Below are 17,860 nucleotides of genomic sequence, written 5' to 3' on the forward strand. Positions count from 1 at the left end.
TTTTGTGTGAGTCCTGTCATGTTGTCCCGCTCCCCCCCATTTCTTTCATCCAAGTTCCATTCATCTTTGTATGTTTGCTAGTTCCTTCAAGGTTAGAGGGCTCTTCCAGACTGGATTCTCTCTACAGTCTTTAATAGTACAAAAATAGTTATTGGTAAATAGCCTAGTAGAATTAACGACAGAATTTTTAAAGCTTAGTGTTGTCCTTTGTATGAGCAACTAACAGGTTATTTTAATACATGACTGTAACAGGGAGGGTTTGTGTGTGAAAACTAAAATATATCTACTTGTTTATTGGTTGTATCTGAAAATGGTTTGCATGATTTAGACTTCAAAATATATTGTTTCCACAGTCTTTTGGGATTTGGTGTTCATTAGATGCATAATTCTTACTCTAGGTTTCTAGCTTCCTGTTTTTTTGAGTGTGTGTGTGTATGCTGCTGAGGAGGGGTAATGGCAGAGCACGGTGCCAAACTCATTAGAAGTTGTTTTTCGCGGAGAGGGACCAAAGAAGCCCGAGTCAGAAGAGTGCTCTCCTGCCTTCTGCATCTCTTCCCCCAAGTTCTTCCTAGCTGGTGTTGATAAATCTGTGCTAGGCTGATCTCTCCATCTCAGCTCCTTGAAACTTAAATTTTGAATGTACATCTGCTTTTTGTAAATCCCAGTGACATCAAAAGTGGACAAATTGTCTTAAATATTTTAAGATTTCATGATTATTGCTGCAAGAGAAATAAGACTCTTTGCAGCAGTGAGAGTTCTAGCACAATGTGCTGCTACTGTTCCTAAGGCCGTTAATGACAGTAAATGGTTACACACAGGACTTGAAGTCTTCCAAGTGTTCTTTTCCTACAACGTTATTATTTCAAAATTTCTGTACCTGTAACTGTTTTATTTCTAATTTTTGAGAAGCTGGATAATTGCTTTTATTAGGATTGCATTTTACTTCTGTTGACCTATGCTTCTAATACTAATGACTTAAGAAGCAAGAGCATTTGATCTTGCACATGAATGTACCAATAGATGGGGAAAACCTGTAGCTCACTACTGTCAGCATTTCATGTTTTGTTATGGGAAATGGCAAAAAGGAAGACCTTCAATAAAAGTGTTTTTAAAATGTTTGCTATCCTAGTGAAAGGATAGGAAAATGCAGTTTTGATAGTGATTAATGTCATGCAGTCTGGATTTATGGAAAATGATAGTATGAACTTGATGCCTCACTGTCACATTTGACATAGGAGCATTTTAGTTTGCAGAAATGTTTATGTGTCTGTGTAATATTCCCTTACTACTGAAAAAAAATACTTTAAAAAAACAAAACCCCATACACAAAGCACTAGAATCTGTATAATTTTAAGGATTATGTTAAATGTTAGTGATGGGTCAAAAGCTCTCAGTGATTCAGCATTAAAACAAATTACTTGGTTTGCAGAGACAATATTGTTAACAGGTGTTGAGAGTAGTTTCAGTGTCTAATGGGAGTGGTCTGAGTACATTTAATTTCATCTGCTAGGTGATAGACTAGTGAAGTACCTGAGGTCTCTTGCATACTTACTTTCTATACTTAAATAGAGAAGGGTCTACTTTACAAGGAGAGAGAAAACAAGAGTGAAAGCATAGTGGTTACAAAGTAAGAAAGAAACCTGTGTTTTCTACTCTCGTTTTGGACAAATGTCTCATACTGGCAGTTAATTCAGTATTAAGAAGTGGGGCAAGAAAATCTTCTTCAGTTCTGTGAGACAAAGCTGCTGATTTTGTTAACAGGGCTTGCACTCCCTCTCAATTGCTTGTTTTTCTTTGGAATATTTCCTGTGTTTTGGATAAGTTAGTGAGATCGGAGAATATTTTGTTTTGCGTTTTTTGCTGAACAACTTGTGCTCAAACTTTGCGAGATTGCACTTGAGAAATGCTGTTCTATGGGGTGAGCACTTCAGAGTTTTCTAAGCAACCAAAAAAATATCTTTGGAATAAGATTCTTCATATCTTTAATAATAATCTTTCTTAGGCCTCTTTTGATTGAATGTTTTTAGTTCTTTATAATCTTCATTGAAGTCTGAGTCACTGTAAGATGCTTTCTAGTGTTAAAGTAGATAAATATTATGTATGTGATATTTCAGTGCTTGTAAGTATTGAGTAGGGGGCTTGCAGAAAGTATCATAGTCCTTCCTATTCATGTCAGAAATTAATTGTTAATGGATTATGATTAAAAACGCTCAATTATGAATGGAGTGTAGTTATGAAAATTAAAGTTTGAATTGAGTATTCCAGCTTAGATCCTTTCAAGATTTATAAACACATTTGCTGTGTGTATTATGTTTTCAACCATTGAAGATGTGTATAAAATGTGGAATCTGGTTGAAAACAAGATTTCTGACAGAATACTATACTGTAGCCCTATTTAGCTGTAAAAATGGCTGGGGAAAATTTTAAATTAAGAATTGGTTTTCTTTTATGTGGCTACTGTAATGGGAAATGTCCAAGATGTTGAAAACAGGCTATACCTGGGAAACAAAGGATTTTGTTTATGGCATTTTTTCCCCGAGTATTACATTCTGACTCTGTTCCTCTTTGTTTTTTTCTTCCCCCCCCCCCTTTTGTTTTCAGATCTTGAGTCAGATGACTGTGCGTCCATATACATCTTTAATGTAGACCAACCATCATCCTCTGTAAATCAGCCAATTTGTATTCCTCGCCATGGGTTGCAGTCTCACTCCTCTCCTCTGTCACCACCTACAAGACTTCAGAGTCATAAGAACTATGAAGGAACTTGTGAGGTACCAGAATCCAAGTACAGCCCACTAGGTGGACCCAAGCCCTTTGAGTGCCCTAGTATTCAAATTACATCTATTTCACCTAACTGTCATCAGGGGATTGAAGCTAATGAAGATGAATTGCACACAAATGGCACTGAAAATGAGTATATGGAAAGGCCTTCACGGGACCATCTCTATCTTCCTCTTGAGCCATCATATAGGGAATCATCCCTTAGTCCAAGCCCCGCCAGCAGCATTTCGTCCAGAAGTTGGTTTTCAGATGCTTCCTCTTGCGAATCCATTTCCCACGTTTATGATGATGTAGACTCAGAGCTAAATGAAGCAGCTGCTCGATTTACCCTTGGCTCTCCTTTGGCGTCTCCCGGTGGTTCTCCACGCGGTCCCAATGATGAGTCTTGGCAGCAGCCTTATGGATTTGGGCATGCCTTGTCACCTAGACAATCACCCTGTCATTCTCCTAGAACTAGCATTACAGATGAAAATTGGCTAAGCCCTAGACCAACATCAAGGCCCTCATCAAGACCTACATCTCCCTGTGGGAAACGACGACACTCCAGTGCTGAGATTTGCTATGCTGGTTCTCTCTCTCCTCACCACTCTCCAACTCCATCACCTGGCCATTCTCCCAGAGGAAGCATAACTGAAGACACGTGGCTAAACACTTCCATCCATAACGTACAAGGCCTTAATTCTGGCCTTTCACCATTTCAGTGTTGTACAGAGACTGATATTCCTCTAAAAACAAGAAAGACCTCAGAGGATCAGACTGCCACTTTATCGGGAAAAATAGATATCTGTCCTGAAGAACAGGGTAACTTATCATCATCCCTTGAAACTGCAGTAGATGATTGCTCTGGTACTCAGCACGCCTTGAAGAAAGATTTGCCTGGAGACCAATTTCTTTCTGTTCCTTCGCACTTTACTTGGAACAAACCAAAGCCTGGTCACACACCTATATTTCGGTAAGTGATTAGAAGGTCCTTCCCTCCCATTTTTCTTCTCCGATGCATTTTAAATAGGCATATCAATGCATTTATATTTCAGCAATGCATTAAGACTTCCTTAAGAAAACTTCTTGTAGGCAGGTAGATGATATAATTGGGAAAAAATAACTTGAGAGACCAAATATCCATCTTTTTCTTCTTTTAAAAATACAGTAGATGTATTTTAATATAGGATTAGTTTTATTTAAATAAAGTTTGTTTGTGCACATGCACAAAGCCCATCTGAATCGAAAGCGTGCAGATTTTGTGCATGCTTTGCACTTCCATCTAATCTGAGCAGTTAACATTTTAGTATAGCTAGGGAAACCTGACTTACGTGATTTTATAAAACTGTGAGACAGAAGAGGTGGGGAGTTTTATTTGCTTTTGTTTTTACTTGCTTCTTTGGGCTGGTAGAATTCTAGAATTAGAATAGCAAAAAATATTTGCATGCCATACTGAAAATGGTCCAGAAAGAATTAACTTCTAGGCTGCAGTTCCAAGAGTATCGCCACCACTGTGGTGCTGAGTTAACTAGCTCTTTTCCTTTTGTAGTCCTGTCATGTGCCAGCAGAATGAGTTGTGGAGGCTCAGAAAAGGGAATTAGTTCATCGGGGGAAAAACTTGCTATATTCCAACCATATAGCTTCTGGAATCACTTTGCCAGTACAATGCAGTGGGTGGAGTAGAAATGTAAACTCCTTAAGCAACGTTGCTGCTGGATGGACAGATGCTGTAATTACTCAGCTCAAGTTATTCATTTGATTGCTGAACTCTTTTTCTTGCTCTGCTAGCTTTAAAATAAGGGGTAGGGAGGTGCTGGGAAGAAGAAGCTGCAGATGTTTTTTGTGTGGACATTTTGCAAGAAAGGTACATTAGACTAATATCTGTAAAGCACAATTATCCATATAAAAAACATAGGTTTAAATGTCAGTGCTTCCATGCTAGTCTATATTGATTTTAAAATAACTTTGATTAAAATAGTATCATTCTGTCCACAGGCACTGCTTAAGATTTGCTCTTCAAGGATGTAGTGGATGAAGAGATTACTCTTGCTTGGAGTGTGTGTGTGGGGAATATAGGGTAGGATTCTCCACGTATATGCTTTATTTTGAAAAACGCAAAGTTTAAGTCCTAAAAGTTGATGACAAAGTAGTGTTCTTCTATTGCAAAATCATCGTTGCAAAGCATTTGTTTTCACACTCTGTATTTCTAATTTTAGAAAGAATGGCTTAGAAATTATTCATGGTTTTAGCATTTTCCTCCCGCAAAGTGAAGAAGTGTTTATGACCAACTTTCAGAGATGCTCTATAGGAGGCGCTTTTCCTGCCACTCAGTTTTAAATTCTTAGCAGAAAACTAGAATTAACTGTTGTCCAGTAAGATGAGCTTACTGAAGAGGTATTCTTTTTTGGGGACTTCCCTCAAAAGCACAACTTGATAAAAAGTCAATGCTAGCTTTCACGGCGACATGCTAGTTTGTGTGTATTTCCCCTTTCCTAGTGCCTTGTTCCAAATTCAGATATCATTCGTGCATCATTTTAACGTCCTGATGTATTATTTCCTGATGACTTGTCAGATGAACGAGCCTGTTGGAAAAAAATGTTTTAGAATACTTGTTCTCGTTCTCTGTTGGGTACGTGAATATTTTTGGGGTGTACATCTTGTGAAATACAGAAGCACTTAGTCATCTCTTAAAGATTGCTACAGCTGACCCTTCCCACGTGTTACAGGCAGAGAACTAATGGAGAAAATTCAGCTGTAACTTTTGCTATTAAGTACTGATGAAGGAAGTTACAAACACACAAGGGTGAAATACAAACCCATACTTTCAGGGTACAGCGAAACATCCTTAAAACAAATGGAAGATAAATGAATCATAGCTTTAAGTATAGCTTTGGTAGTAGAAGGGTAACTTTTAATGGGTACTATTAAATAGACTCCAGTGTTCATCTGAGTTCTAACAATGACCTTTGCAGTTTTACTGCTGAACATATTCCTGTGTGTTCATACATCAGTGTCACATACAAGACTCATTTTTATTAATACTAGACTTCTGTTAATTTTAAAACTTAAGTTTTATATAAATTCTTTAGTTCAACCAGTTTAGATTGTTAATATCTAAATATATTTAAACAATGCTTATTCAGCCATGTTGTCATTTTTGCATAATTGCGTACCACAGATATTAATTTCTCCTCTCATCAGAAATGTATTGTTTTTAGTGAGTGGGAGTATTATTATTTTATTCCCCCTCTAACGTTCTTCTGCATAACTGTTTATGAATGTGAAGTTGAGCAGTAAAGATGCAAAGCTGCTAGCTGGAAAATTCTGTTTTACCAGATCTGAAACTACTGTGTTGACAGATACGTTAACTGTCTTGAAGTGGTTTGTTGGTTTTTTTAAATTCTGTTGGAGTCTGCTCACCTGTTAATAAAAGGTGTTCAGACTGTTACTAGAATCCTTTTATTCTAACTAAAACAATAAATATTTTTCCTTAATTGTATATTTTGGAATTGTATAGTATTTATGTAGGAAACTCAGGAGCCCTAACATGGCATTTTTGTTAGCTCACAGGCTGAATAAAATAGTTCATAAAAAGTGAGCACTGCTGAAGGGTAAAAGCACGTAACTGTATAGGCATGTGGCAAGATGGGGTGTGGATCTATGGTTCTTTTGTGGGATGACCAAAATAGTTACAAAAATGGATATTCAGTTAAACTGGTTTCCTGTTGTAGTGGGGAGAACTGAGCAGAAGCAAGTAAAAATCAATTTTACTGTTTTCATTAAGAAGTAAAAAATTTTTTACAAATGTCAATGCATTTAGAAGCTGGCACTGAAGAACTTGTCTAAATACAAAATAGGCAAACAGGCAGAAGACAATAAAGACTACACTTATTCACAAGTAAAATAAATAAAACTATTAAGCTGTATACATTTGCTGCCAAAAGCGTAGTCTGGCTGTTGAATTAGTGGAAGTGGCTGCAATGGCAGCTGTATCCTCAGTGAAATGTTGAATTACTTAGCAGTTGTAGCCTGTTCCACGGGTGCTATGAGAGTAAGCATCTTCAGTATGTTAAAACATTTAATTCTGTCATATAATATTTTATGATTTTGATGCTTATAATGTAGGGGAGCTAAGTTGACTCTTACAAATAAAATTGAAATGTAAGAAGATCCACTGTTTAAGTAGTTTGACAGTGACCAAAAGTGATCACCACAGTTGTCATAGGGAGTTAGATATTATTTGCAATTTATATCTTTATTACGTATTCTATATAGTAATATGTTAGTTGTAATATATATTACAATATAGATAACAATTTACATGCTTTTTAAAATGTCTTGATTGTATTGTCAAGTACGAAGTAGTGCATGTAGTAAACCGGAGTATTGATTCCATGCATATGAAGTGACTGTGACCAGTGTGCACACCCAGCTGCAGTAAACCGACCCCTGGTAGAAGTGGGGATAACTTGCCTCACACTCTTCTCTGAATGCCATCTAAAGTTTTGTACATCTGTAATTTAGTTTATCTGTGAAGTCCTGACCATGTTTGCCTTCTTTCTTTGATGTTCAGTAAGTGTGCAATACTTTAAAAAAATTTAAAATGTGTACCATGCTTTTTGAGCATTTTAGTCATATTTCAGATGCCAGCCAAACAATCTTGTTACATGACAGCTTGTTATTTGGTCACAGAAACTCATAATCTGCCAGCATGTAAAATATGTGTGTGTATTCTGTGCCCTGAGTCACGTTTCTGTTTCCTTGCCAAAGGTAAGTCTAGGCAAGTGGCAACGGGCAGAACCAGTGCAACGACTCCTTTCAGTTAGGTAGAAAGGAACTGGGTAGTGTCTTCTGTACCTGGGAATGGTGAAGGTATCTGTTGGTGATGTCATTAACCAAGTACCTGGGCAGATGAGCACTCTTTCAATGGCAGAATAAATTGGTCATCTTACAGAATATTCAGCAATGAAGTTATTTGATAATTTGATTAATTACATTGTTATTCTTATGACTGTTATTTCAGTTACCACTTTCTTCCTTCTCCCAGGATAAGGGATAAGAATTGACCTTACCTGTGTGTCTCATGTTTCCCTCCCCTCCACCCTCCACTTGGAAAATCCCTTTCTTTTGGGGATCTTAATGTAGTGATCTGACCTCCCCAGCGTTTCATGAAGGTGCTGATTTTATGACTATTTCTTGCACATCTACTGTTAGAGCTTGAGTTCTAAGCTGGTGGGTTTTTTTCCACTAAATCTCCTTATGTAAAAGCCTAGAAATAGGTCTTTTAAAGTTCTTTCAGATTCTTTTATTTATTGGATTCTCTTTCTTTCACTCCTTTCCCAAATTCTGTATTGGCTGTTGGAAGGCAAACATAGATGCTTCAAGTTCATTTTCTTAGATAGCCTGTGTCGGTATAGGTTATAAATAGTCTAGAAGAATACCAGAGAAAGTGTTTCTTCATAAAGTCTATTCATATTCAAATATCTAAATTTGATCTGCTTGCTCATACTATCTGGCACCATCAGAAAAGGATCTGTATGTGCATGTGAATTATCTTAAGTGTACTCTTAAGTCTTTGACACTTTGTGAAATTTCTATTCAATATTTAGTAAATATTTATGAAACCATGTAATATTGGGAAGCTCTTTAAGACTGATCCATTTTATTAAAAGTTTCTTGTTAGATTCCAGTCAGCCTCCTCAAGTAGAAGGCTGCTGTATGAGGAAGATCAGTAGCAAAATAGTATTTTGAAGTGATACATGTGCTTGTTTTACAGATGTTAATGTTCTCAGTTACAATGTATATAGATTTTCTGTGTGATCCATCCTTTCTGAAACAGGTTCACAGTCATAAGATTTCCAGAAAGTAAACAAAAAAAAAAAATATAGAAAGTCTGTTTTACAATACTTTCTTTAAACTTCATCAAGGGGAATAAAAAGAGTATAGGGATGACTCAGAAACCGGTACTGAGCAATTAATCCTGTACCGTACCATAACTTTGGGAGGACTTGTCACTAAAAGTACAACTCATAACAGAACAGCAACATTTATGGTGTTAACAACCGTGGTTACAGTGTTCCAGAGTTAACAACCATCACAGACATGGCCAGCACTGATGTAGGTAACATGGGGCATTTAGTTAGAATGGTCAATGATGATGCAACTTCTGCTTTTAGGTGTGTTGTTTTGTTTTCTTTTGCTTTAAGCTTATGGCTTTTAACATGAATGGTTGGTGGAACACTTAAGGTTTAGGTTTTCTAAAGCAGATCTGGAGAATCTAATCTGTCTTAAGCTAACAGGCACTTTGCAGAATAGTAAAATTAATGGGTCATTGATTCTTTTTTTTCTTTCTTTCTTTAACCCCTGAAACATTTTATGGGAACAAATGGTGATTTTCTGTCTGGTAGATAACCAGGCAATATTCATTAATGGTCAGAAATCTAGTTTCTTCTACTGTGTCTTCCCTCATGAAATTCTTAGAGAATTATACATTGATTTAAAAACTGCTATATAAACTGATGTTTGTCTTCAGACTGCGGTGTCACAAATCTAATCTAGAGCACTGAGAAGTGAGTGATATCAAGTAGTTTCTTTGTTCCAGTGGTGATGAACAAACGTGCTTTGATAGATGTATTTACAGCTCAGGAATCTCTTAAATGATGGATACTTAATGGCAACTTGAAAGTATTTTACCTGGCAGTTACTGCTGGAATCTAGGATTGCTGACAATGTTGCTTACTCTATCAGGAGGAAAAAAAAAATCGTTTACATATAGTGGTAGATTGTTGAATACTTGGAAACGTTTCTTCACTTGTCTGGATCCTTCTCTCAGAAGTCTGGGAAGTAGAGAGGAATAGAATTAGATTCTATTTTTAACATAAATATTAGAACTTTGGTTTTAACTTTAAAAATAATATTTTTTTTCAATGTGAGTGGACTATAGGCAGACTTAGTCTGCTAAGTACTTACCATTTTATTTTGATAAATAGAAATAACACCAGCTATGCTACATTAGCAAAACTGGAAAATGAAAATGTTTGCAAATTGCTGACTTTGAAGATAAGGACCCACTTAAGTGAGACAAGCAAAAGAACTTTGAACCTCTTATATTTTTAATACACTAGGCTATTGTTTACACACCATCAATGAATTCTGAGAAATTCAGGTAGTGTTTATTATGGGACCTTTGTGCTGTACATGTGATCCAGCTCTCGACTTTGTTCTGCAGTGATAGAATATGGATTTTACTTGGCAGTATACTGAATCAGTACTCTGAAAGCCTAGTTAACTGTGGGTCTGCTAGTAGTAGAACAGTGATATTTTTGGTGTCAACAGTATTTAAAAAGTCTATTGATAAGCCACTGTGGCAACTGGAATGGCCTCAGAATTCTTAACTCCAAAATTACTGGGAAAATGTTATTTTGTTCTGGGTAGTGAAGAGCAACTGCAGCAGTATTTTGGCTCTGCAAGCACTCTTGAAAAGGACCACGGTATTGAATCATAGTTACTATTTGAGATTCTCAGGGGTTTGCTGTGTTGCGACACTGACTTGTCACAGGATATGCTGTTGGTTAATCTCTACAAGAATTTGGGATGAGGAAAAGATGTGGAATATCCATTGTATGGTCAGTGAGCTTTTTCCTTTTGATGTGTTGGGAGGAGCTGCAAGTGGAAAATGTTATTTTTGCTGCAACTAAGAAATAATAAAAGAATCACTCTAGGAGATCTGCGAATCTCAACCAGCGAAGGAAATAACTTTCAGAAGCATCTTGAGATCCTAGTGGGTATATATGAAAGGTTATTACTAGAATTAGTGACTACAAAGGGGCAGGAACATGTTCATACAGAGTGGCTAAAATGGGTTCTTCTATCAGTTCCACCTGTGTTCAAAAACTTTCTAAGCAAGGAGTCCAGGAGAGCATTAGACTAAAACGGAGCTCATGGCACACTTGCTTCAGCTGAAGTACCAGCACTTAGCAGTTTGTCTGCACAGAGCCCCAGCTACTTATCCAATGAATTACCCAGGATGAGCGCTACGAATGGAAAGCAACTGTTTTAAGTTTTTAACTGGATTATTTGTAATGGTTCTCATAGGCTTTGTTCTTCCTTCTGTCCCACCTGTACTGCTGTGGGGCCACAGCCAAATGCAAACCAGCAGCCTTATTTCTGGGGTTTGTCGCTTCCTGTGAGAGAGGCAGTCAGAAGGGATCTGTTCAATTAATATTGATTAAATTATCACTGAAGTGATGATTTTAAATGCAGTGGCTTCTGCTGAGGGTACTACCCTCCTTCTGAGTTTCTTTTAATAGCTGCTGTTCCCTGAAGCCTTCATTCTTGATGTGATAGGAGTATGAGCTTTTGGAGGCTTGCATTAATCAAACTATACAACTCCCTTGGTGTTACTGGAAGAATCACAGAATGGTTTGGGTTGGAAGGGACCTTTAAAGATCATCTAGTCCAACCCTGACGTTTGTAGGTTTACAGATTGGTGCTGTTTCAACAGCGTGTTAAGATTTGATTTAATGAAAGTTCTAGAATGACTGTCACTCATTATTTCTGTTTCCTGACACGTAATTTGGTGCTTTACTAGTAGTTCACTGCAACGTTAATAAGGTTTTTACTCATTTAAAGAAAACGAAAAAGTAGAGAAACTTATGTAGAAGACTAAGTCACAAGCTATTGTAATGGTAATTTGGCAATGAACCTGGTAAAATTTTGTAATGAAACATGTGGAAGTGTCTACAAATCTGTTCCTCCCCATCAAGGCTGAAAAGTGAGGAGATTTAAATAACAAAAATTGTTATTTCTTTCAGTCTTCTGATTTAAAATGACTTCAAGGAACCCAACATTCAGCAGTTAATCTGGGTTCTGAATGCGAACTTAGATGGCTTTATCGATAATGCAAATGCCATTGTGCTGTGTGTAAGCTGGGGGAGACAGAAATCCTTTTGTAACACCAAATTTTTGCTCATTTCTGAAGCAGCTGAGCTTATTCTTAAACATGTTCCAGGTATTTTAAAAGTAATGCAGCACTAAATCTTGAACTTAGCCAAGTTCCAAACTGTCAGAGATCACTGGAGTTCAATGCACAGTTCAGCACTGATAAAAAAAACTGCGGTGAGTTAAAGGTCTAGCAGTTTTTCTGCTGATCCTCACCTAGCAGTGGAGACTGAACAGTATTTTCTTGAGAACAGATCCTTAAATGCAGTACAGCTAGCGGCATCAGACTTACTTTCCCATATTCAGCATCTGGTACCGAAATAGTGTTACTTCATATTGAAAAGTGTTCAAAATAGATGCAAACTTTGTTACATCTTTGGCCCCCAAATACTGACGTGATAGCCTTTTCTACACAGTATTAAAAAAAAAAACAACCTTGAGAGTTTGTATTCTAATATTTTTTAAATCTATTCAGTGTCCAAGCTTGTGGATGCATGTGACCTGCAGAAGGTGACAGTGCTGGCTAGGAAGTTCCCACTGCCTCCCTCCCACTAGTTCTATTTGAAGAAGTTGTATAGACAACTGGGGCCCTGGTAAATTAATAGGATTAAAAAATTCACCTTTCCAAATGAAATAATGTTAGATCACTGATCTAGTTCATCAGCATTTGTCTAAAAAAAAAAAAAAAAAAAAGTGAAAGGGAGATGTGGAAGCAGAAATACATTAAACTGATAGCCTCACAGGGCAGAGAAGTGCATGACCATGTACCCTAAAACTTTCTAAGATTCCACTGCTGCTGAGAAGTTGAGGGTGATGGAAACAGCAAGAAAAACATTAAGAAAGAAATAACAGCTTGGGTATCCAACATCAAACTCCAAAGGGAAGCAGCTGTAACTCCTAGCCTGCTGCATCTAGGAGACATTAGTTTGATGCAGCACAGCCTCAAAGGCTATGTAATTTATTTGGAGAACTGTGTTTTGAAAGCTTTCCAATTTTTTGATGTCTTAGGCATCTGCACATATGTTGTGTGCTTGCTTGCTCTCTCATGCTGATATTTTGTATTTGTTTTCAAAGAATGACAAAATCTTGAGACTTGGTTATTTTCCTGTCTCTGTGTTTGTTCTAGTATTCCAAATATTTTTTCAGGAGATAATAGGAGTCTGATACAGCTTGTGCCACATTTCTATTAGTTAATTGCAGAAGGACTAAACCTCTCTGAGAAGCTGTATGGAGAGTGATCAAAAGCAACAAATACTTTTTTCTTAACTGAGTTTACTACTAAGCTTTCAGTAATGCCTCCCAATAATTGGTATACAGTCTGTGGTGTGTGCGTTATACCAAGTTCTCTTAGGGGACCGTATCTGTTCAGTGTGTTGACGTAACTGTTTTGACATAGAATATTTGGTTATATGGCGGGGGGGGGAGACAGGTTTCCAGAAATACTAAAGAAAATTTTCTTGCATGCTACATTTCTTTTTAAACTCCTTTTAGTATCTTCTAATCCTGACATTTTCTTTCCTTTTTCAGACTGAAGACTTGAGTCCTCCTTCAGTAGCTATAAAAGTGAATGGCAAAGTCTAGTTGATAGCCAGTAGTAGCATTTAGGCAGTGCGTCTTGGCCTGTGGTAAGTATCTGGAAGGATTGGGCTTATACTGCATTCCTGTCAGTTTCCTCTTCTATTGCTGACATCAGCAGTCCTCTCCTACCCAGTAAATACTACTGCTGTGGAAGGACCAGACATCAGACCTCCTTACTGGGGGAAGAAGAGTCTTTGCTGTACGCTGAATGCTTGTGGAGATGATTTATTGCTTACATTCCTTCCTTTCGGGAAGAAGAAAGGGAAATACTTACTCCTCCCATTGCTCTCGGAAAGGTGCTTCAGGAGATAAGGCTTATATTGTCATGTTTGCTCTCTCCTGAACCGCACAGTAGAGGTGCTCCATGAAGCAGCAGGTCAACAGGCTTGTAGGCTGTTCTGTAGGAGGAGGCCAGCAAGTGGTGCTGTTTCTTCTTCCTCTTTTCCATGCTTAGTGACGTGGATTTTTATAGTAAAAGTAGATACATGGTGCTGCAGGCTGAGCCCAAGTCCATCCAGATACTTGCTAAAGACAGAGATTTCTTTTCTTTTTTTGTTCTGTCCAAACATTATCTTCTTTCTCAATTGTGGATGTCTTTTATAGGTCTTAGCTAAATTCTCCAGAAGATATAGTTTATCTTTCTTGGACCTGTGGCTATTTGTATTTGTGGAAAGTTGCATGGATTGGTGGTGGGTTTTTCCTGACTTCCTGTGAAATGGAATTGAGCTTTCTCAGATGACAACACAAACCAGTATTTGTCCATCTCTTTAAAACATAATTTGCTTTCCCTGTTGGTCAGAGTAAGGTAGTACAAAACTATTTTACTAAAAGCTTATTTTTATTGTAAATATCCTTGTTTGATATGTGATGCTATGAATGTTCACTTTTAAATGTTCATAAATTAATTTGTTCTGCCATGTAATGACTGACTTGAATGTGACTTGTTCACCTTACTGGAATCATAAGTCTATAAATCTGTGCAGGTAAAAGGGTAGGTATGAAAACATTGGTGACATAATGTGATTTATTTTCCTTTGAGGTTCTTCCATATTACTTCTATTAACTGCGTTTTGTCCTTCTTCCCTGAAGTGACTTTGCTGCTGTGTGTAAGGGTGAATATAATCTATGGATAAGCTAAGCATGTACTTTAGGTGTCTTTGGTGTCTGTTGCAGTAAATCCTTACACCCAGATAGGGCTGCTAGCTTTAAAAATTTGGATCATCATATAGTGTTCATTGTAACGATTGGTAAGCACTGCGCTTCGTTAACTATCTTTGAAAAACAAAAACAACAGGCTGGAAGATAATAATGCAGAGAGTTAAAACTTAATGACTTGCAGATTGAATTTACACTGTTCCATCTAAACAACATTTGCTTGCTGATATACTTGAGGATAAAAAAGTCATATAAAGGCATTCTAGAATAGCACTGGTGACCTTTCTTTTGAAATCCCACTCAAACAACCCCAAAAGAAATACTTAATGGAAGATTTTAATGAACCAGCAAAAATTTGGAACTGTCAAGTAACAATCTTAGGCTACTAGCTATTCTTATTTGGTCATCATTTGTTAGGAAAGTGACATCATTGTCTGTGTCTTACAGTGAAGTTACTTTGCTTGTGCTGTGGCCATGTGGCATAGTTCATTAACCATAGCGCGCTTGTCTTGATTGCAGCACATCTTCATTGCCACCCCTTGACTGGCCTTTACCAAGTCATTATGGGCAATGTGAACTGAAAATAGAAGTCCAGCCTAAAACTCATCACAGAGCTCACTATGAAACAGAAGGAAGCAGAGGAGCAGTAAAAGCATCTACTGGAGGACACCCTGTCGTGAAGGTAGGAAGTCTCCCTTTTTTTGAATGGAAGGTAATTTTTTAACCACAATTGGTGCTGTTTACAATGCTGTGAATTGTTGCCTTGTGTGAAGCTTACAGTCCTCCCTGGGTAAGATTTTTCTCCTTTAAATGTAAATTGTTCAATACAAAAGTTGGGTTTAGATGTTTAAAGATTTACAGCTTACTACAGTTACAGTGCATATCACAGTTTTATGCTCTGTGCAGTTTTATGTTTGTGAATGGATTCACAGCGCAATAGTGCATTACTCAAACATATTCAACATGAACTTTAAGGAGGAAGGAGTGTGCATGGGGGCAGGTAAGAAAAGTCATAACAGATTAGTTTGAGCTATACTCTGAAATACAATATAGCTTCATTTGAATCAGAGATCATCTTTCGGTGTTGAGACGGCTTCTGAATACTATAAATGCCTCTTGTTTGTTTTTTTCGTTAGGCTATTTCTGTGAAATGGAAACCCATAAATTCTGTTAACTTTTCACTTAAATGTTTGGAGTCAATTAAACTGAACTGTTTTCTTCCTTTAGCATGAACCAAAGGTTTTTACTCGCTGTTTAATGGTATCTATCTCCTTAGAAAGTAAGGCGTCACCTAGCTTCATTAGATTTTGATTGGTTATCTGTAACAGCAAGTAAGACTTGTTTCTTTCTTTCTTTTTTTTTTTTTTCAACATGATTTCCATTGTCTTAACAGAATCATGCAAGTTCTGTTGTCTCTTAGAACAGTTTCAGTCAGTTTCAAGAAAATGCAGTAGGGCAGGCAGTGGTCCTCATCCGGCTGACCAGAGGGTGGGGGTCTGACTCTTGGTAACTGGTACCTGCCATTAACCATTGCTGTGGCTGGGTTCTTTATTGCCAAATGTTCCAAATACTAATGGCATCTAAATTGTATTATTTAAATACTTTGCAAACACCATCCAATTATTGTTGAGTTCAGGATTAAATATAAGGTCGTAAATTAGGCTTGGCTTTCATAAGAAAGCTTTAGCTTTGCCATCGTACTCTTTGGAGGGAAAGATGCGTGGGTTTGGCATTGTAGGTATAACTGTGTGTGCAAGCTGTGCTGTGCTCCTTGCTGACTTTCAGAGTTTAGGTCTGTGCAGAAATATCTTGCTGTGTGCTGGGAAGGGCTCTGGATTAGTTAGGGGTAGTCACTGATGTCTCCTTTCATATACATATACATATACAGTGCCAACTGGCTCGTGCAGCTTGGAAGGGAACCCACCCTCATCCACTGGGCATGGGGAAGGTTGTGCTGAGGGGCTGTGGGGCTTCTTAAGGTGCCTTGATTTATCAGTTTGCTGCACTTAGGTGAAAGCAATGTCTCTTTTTTGAATTGTCATTTTAATCTTGCTTAATGGTCTTTGTCTTAATCGTAAACCAGGTTAAGATAAAATTTAACGCTTCATTTGTAAGTCAAATCAGACAAGAGTTATAAGATCTTTATGAGACAAGTAGTAGAAAAAAATACTAGTCTGATTACATTAAGGTTACAGCAGGGTTTGTCTTTTTCCCCAAATTCAGGGTATTTCCTGTTCTTTTCAAAAAATGGCAGTCAGGGTTTCAGTGCTTAATCTTTAACTATAGCAGTCTATACATTAAAATGTATTTGATGTGTTTATCCTATTCCAGTAGTTGGAAGTAACTCATTACTATTTGAGACCAGATGCAGAGTGCTAATAGGATTGACATAATCAGTCCCCATTCTCTTTCTCCTACTCATACTGTAGTATAAATATGTTATTGCTTTTTCTCCTTATAGTTTATGCCTTCTCTCTGGCCAGTAAATTCTGTTATGCTTTATAATTACATCAGTTTTGGAACAGCTCGAATGTTATACCTATATAAATAAAGATGTACGGGCAGAGTTTAAATGTCTTGGACTACCTACTTTTTCCTTGCCTAAGCAATCTCCTCCCTCCAAGCTCTTCATCTGATGAATTTCTTCTCTCAGTCTGACTCCTAATCATATTCTGTGGGCTATTTATCAAACCGTTTGTTCTCTGATAATCTACCTTGAACTCTTTTCATTCTTCCTTTTTTTTCTCTTAAGACCTTGTGTATTTCCTTTCTCTCCCTCAAAAAAAAGGCTGATTATCTGCTTTCCGTCTTCTTTTTTGAATGTCTTTACTTGTCCTTCCATTTCCATTCTTAATCTGAGCTGTTCACCCAAATTTCATGTTGTCTACAAAGCTGCTCAATGTTTTCCTTCTCATTACAATAGCATGGTCTAACCAGCTCCAACTTTCTCCTATTGTCAGACCTACTAGATTTCTCAGCACAGCAGAGGCAAGGGTCAGGTGCTTATGAGGAAAGTCTGTGCTGCAAACTAGAGAAAATTGAGGCTGCCAGGACTAGGCTGGAATCTGAAGGTCGGCCGGACACATGTCTTCCTGTGTTGCTTTAGTTGGTGGAGAACAAGTAGACACAACTTTCACAAGCCAAGGTGCTGGCACTGAAGTTTAACACATAATGAGGACAGAGACTTGAGAGATTTTAGCGGATATACAAGTCTCTGCTGAGCTTTTGTGAACTGCACGCTAATTTTTTACTTCCCCCCCCACGCCCCCACCCTGAGTGCTTATATCTTGCACTTATGTTTGTATTAGGGGAAATTGTTTTCCTGATGTTTATAAGATTTGACAAATGTATGTAAGCTTTCTTTTGCTTGCAGAACTAGATGCTTCTAAGCTGCAGTACCAGATTCAAGTTAGAAAAAACAGATCTG

At 37.5% G+C, this 17,860-nt stretch overlaps 1 protein-coding gene across 3 annotated transcripts in view; it reads left to right on the forward strand.

Annotated features, from left to right (window-relative positions):
- Nucleotides 1-17,860, forward strand: part of NFATC3 (nuclear factor of activated T cells 3) — a 106,379-nt gene that overhangs the window by 45,211 nt on the left and 43,308 nt on the right. For all 3 annotated transcript variants that reach the window (XM_040615255.1, XM_040615256.1, XM_040615254.1), the window contains 2 exons: nt 2,602-3,733; nt 14,953-15,115. In XM_040615255.1, the coding sequence (XP_040471189.1) occupies nt 2,602-3,733; nt 14,953-15,115 (1,295 nt within the window). The remainder of the gene's footprint in view (nt 1-2,601; nt 3,734-14,952; nt 15,116-17,860) is intronic.

This window comes from Falco naumanni, chromosome 15 (genome assembly GCF_017639655.2).
Source record: "Falco naumanni isolate bFalNau1 chromosome 15, bFalNau1.pat, whole genome shotgun sequence".
In the NCBI taxonomy this organism is placed as follows: Eukaryota; Metazoa; Chordata; class Aves; order Falconiformes; family Falconidae; genus Falco; species Falco naumanni.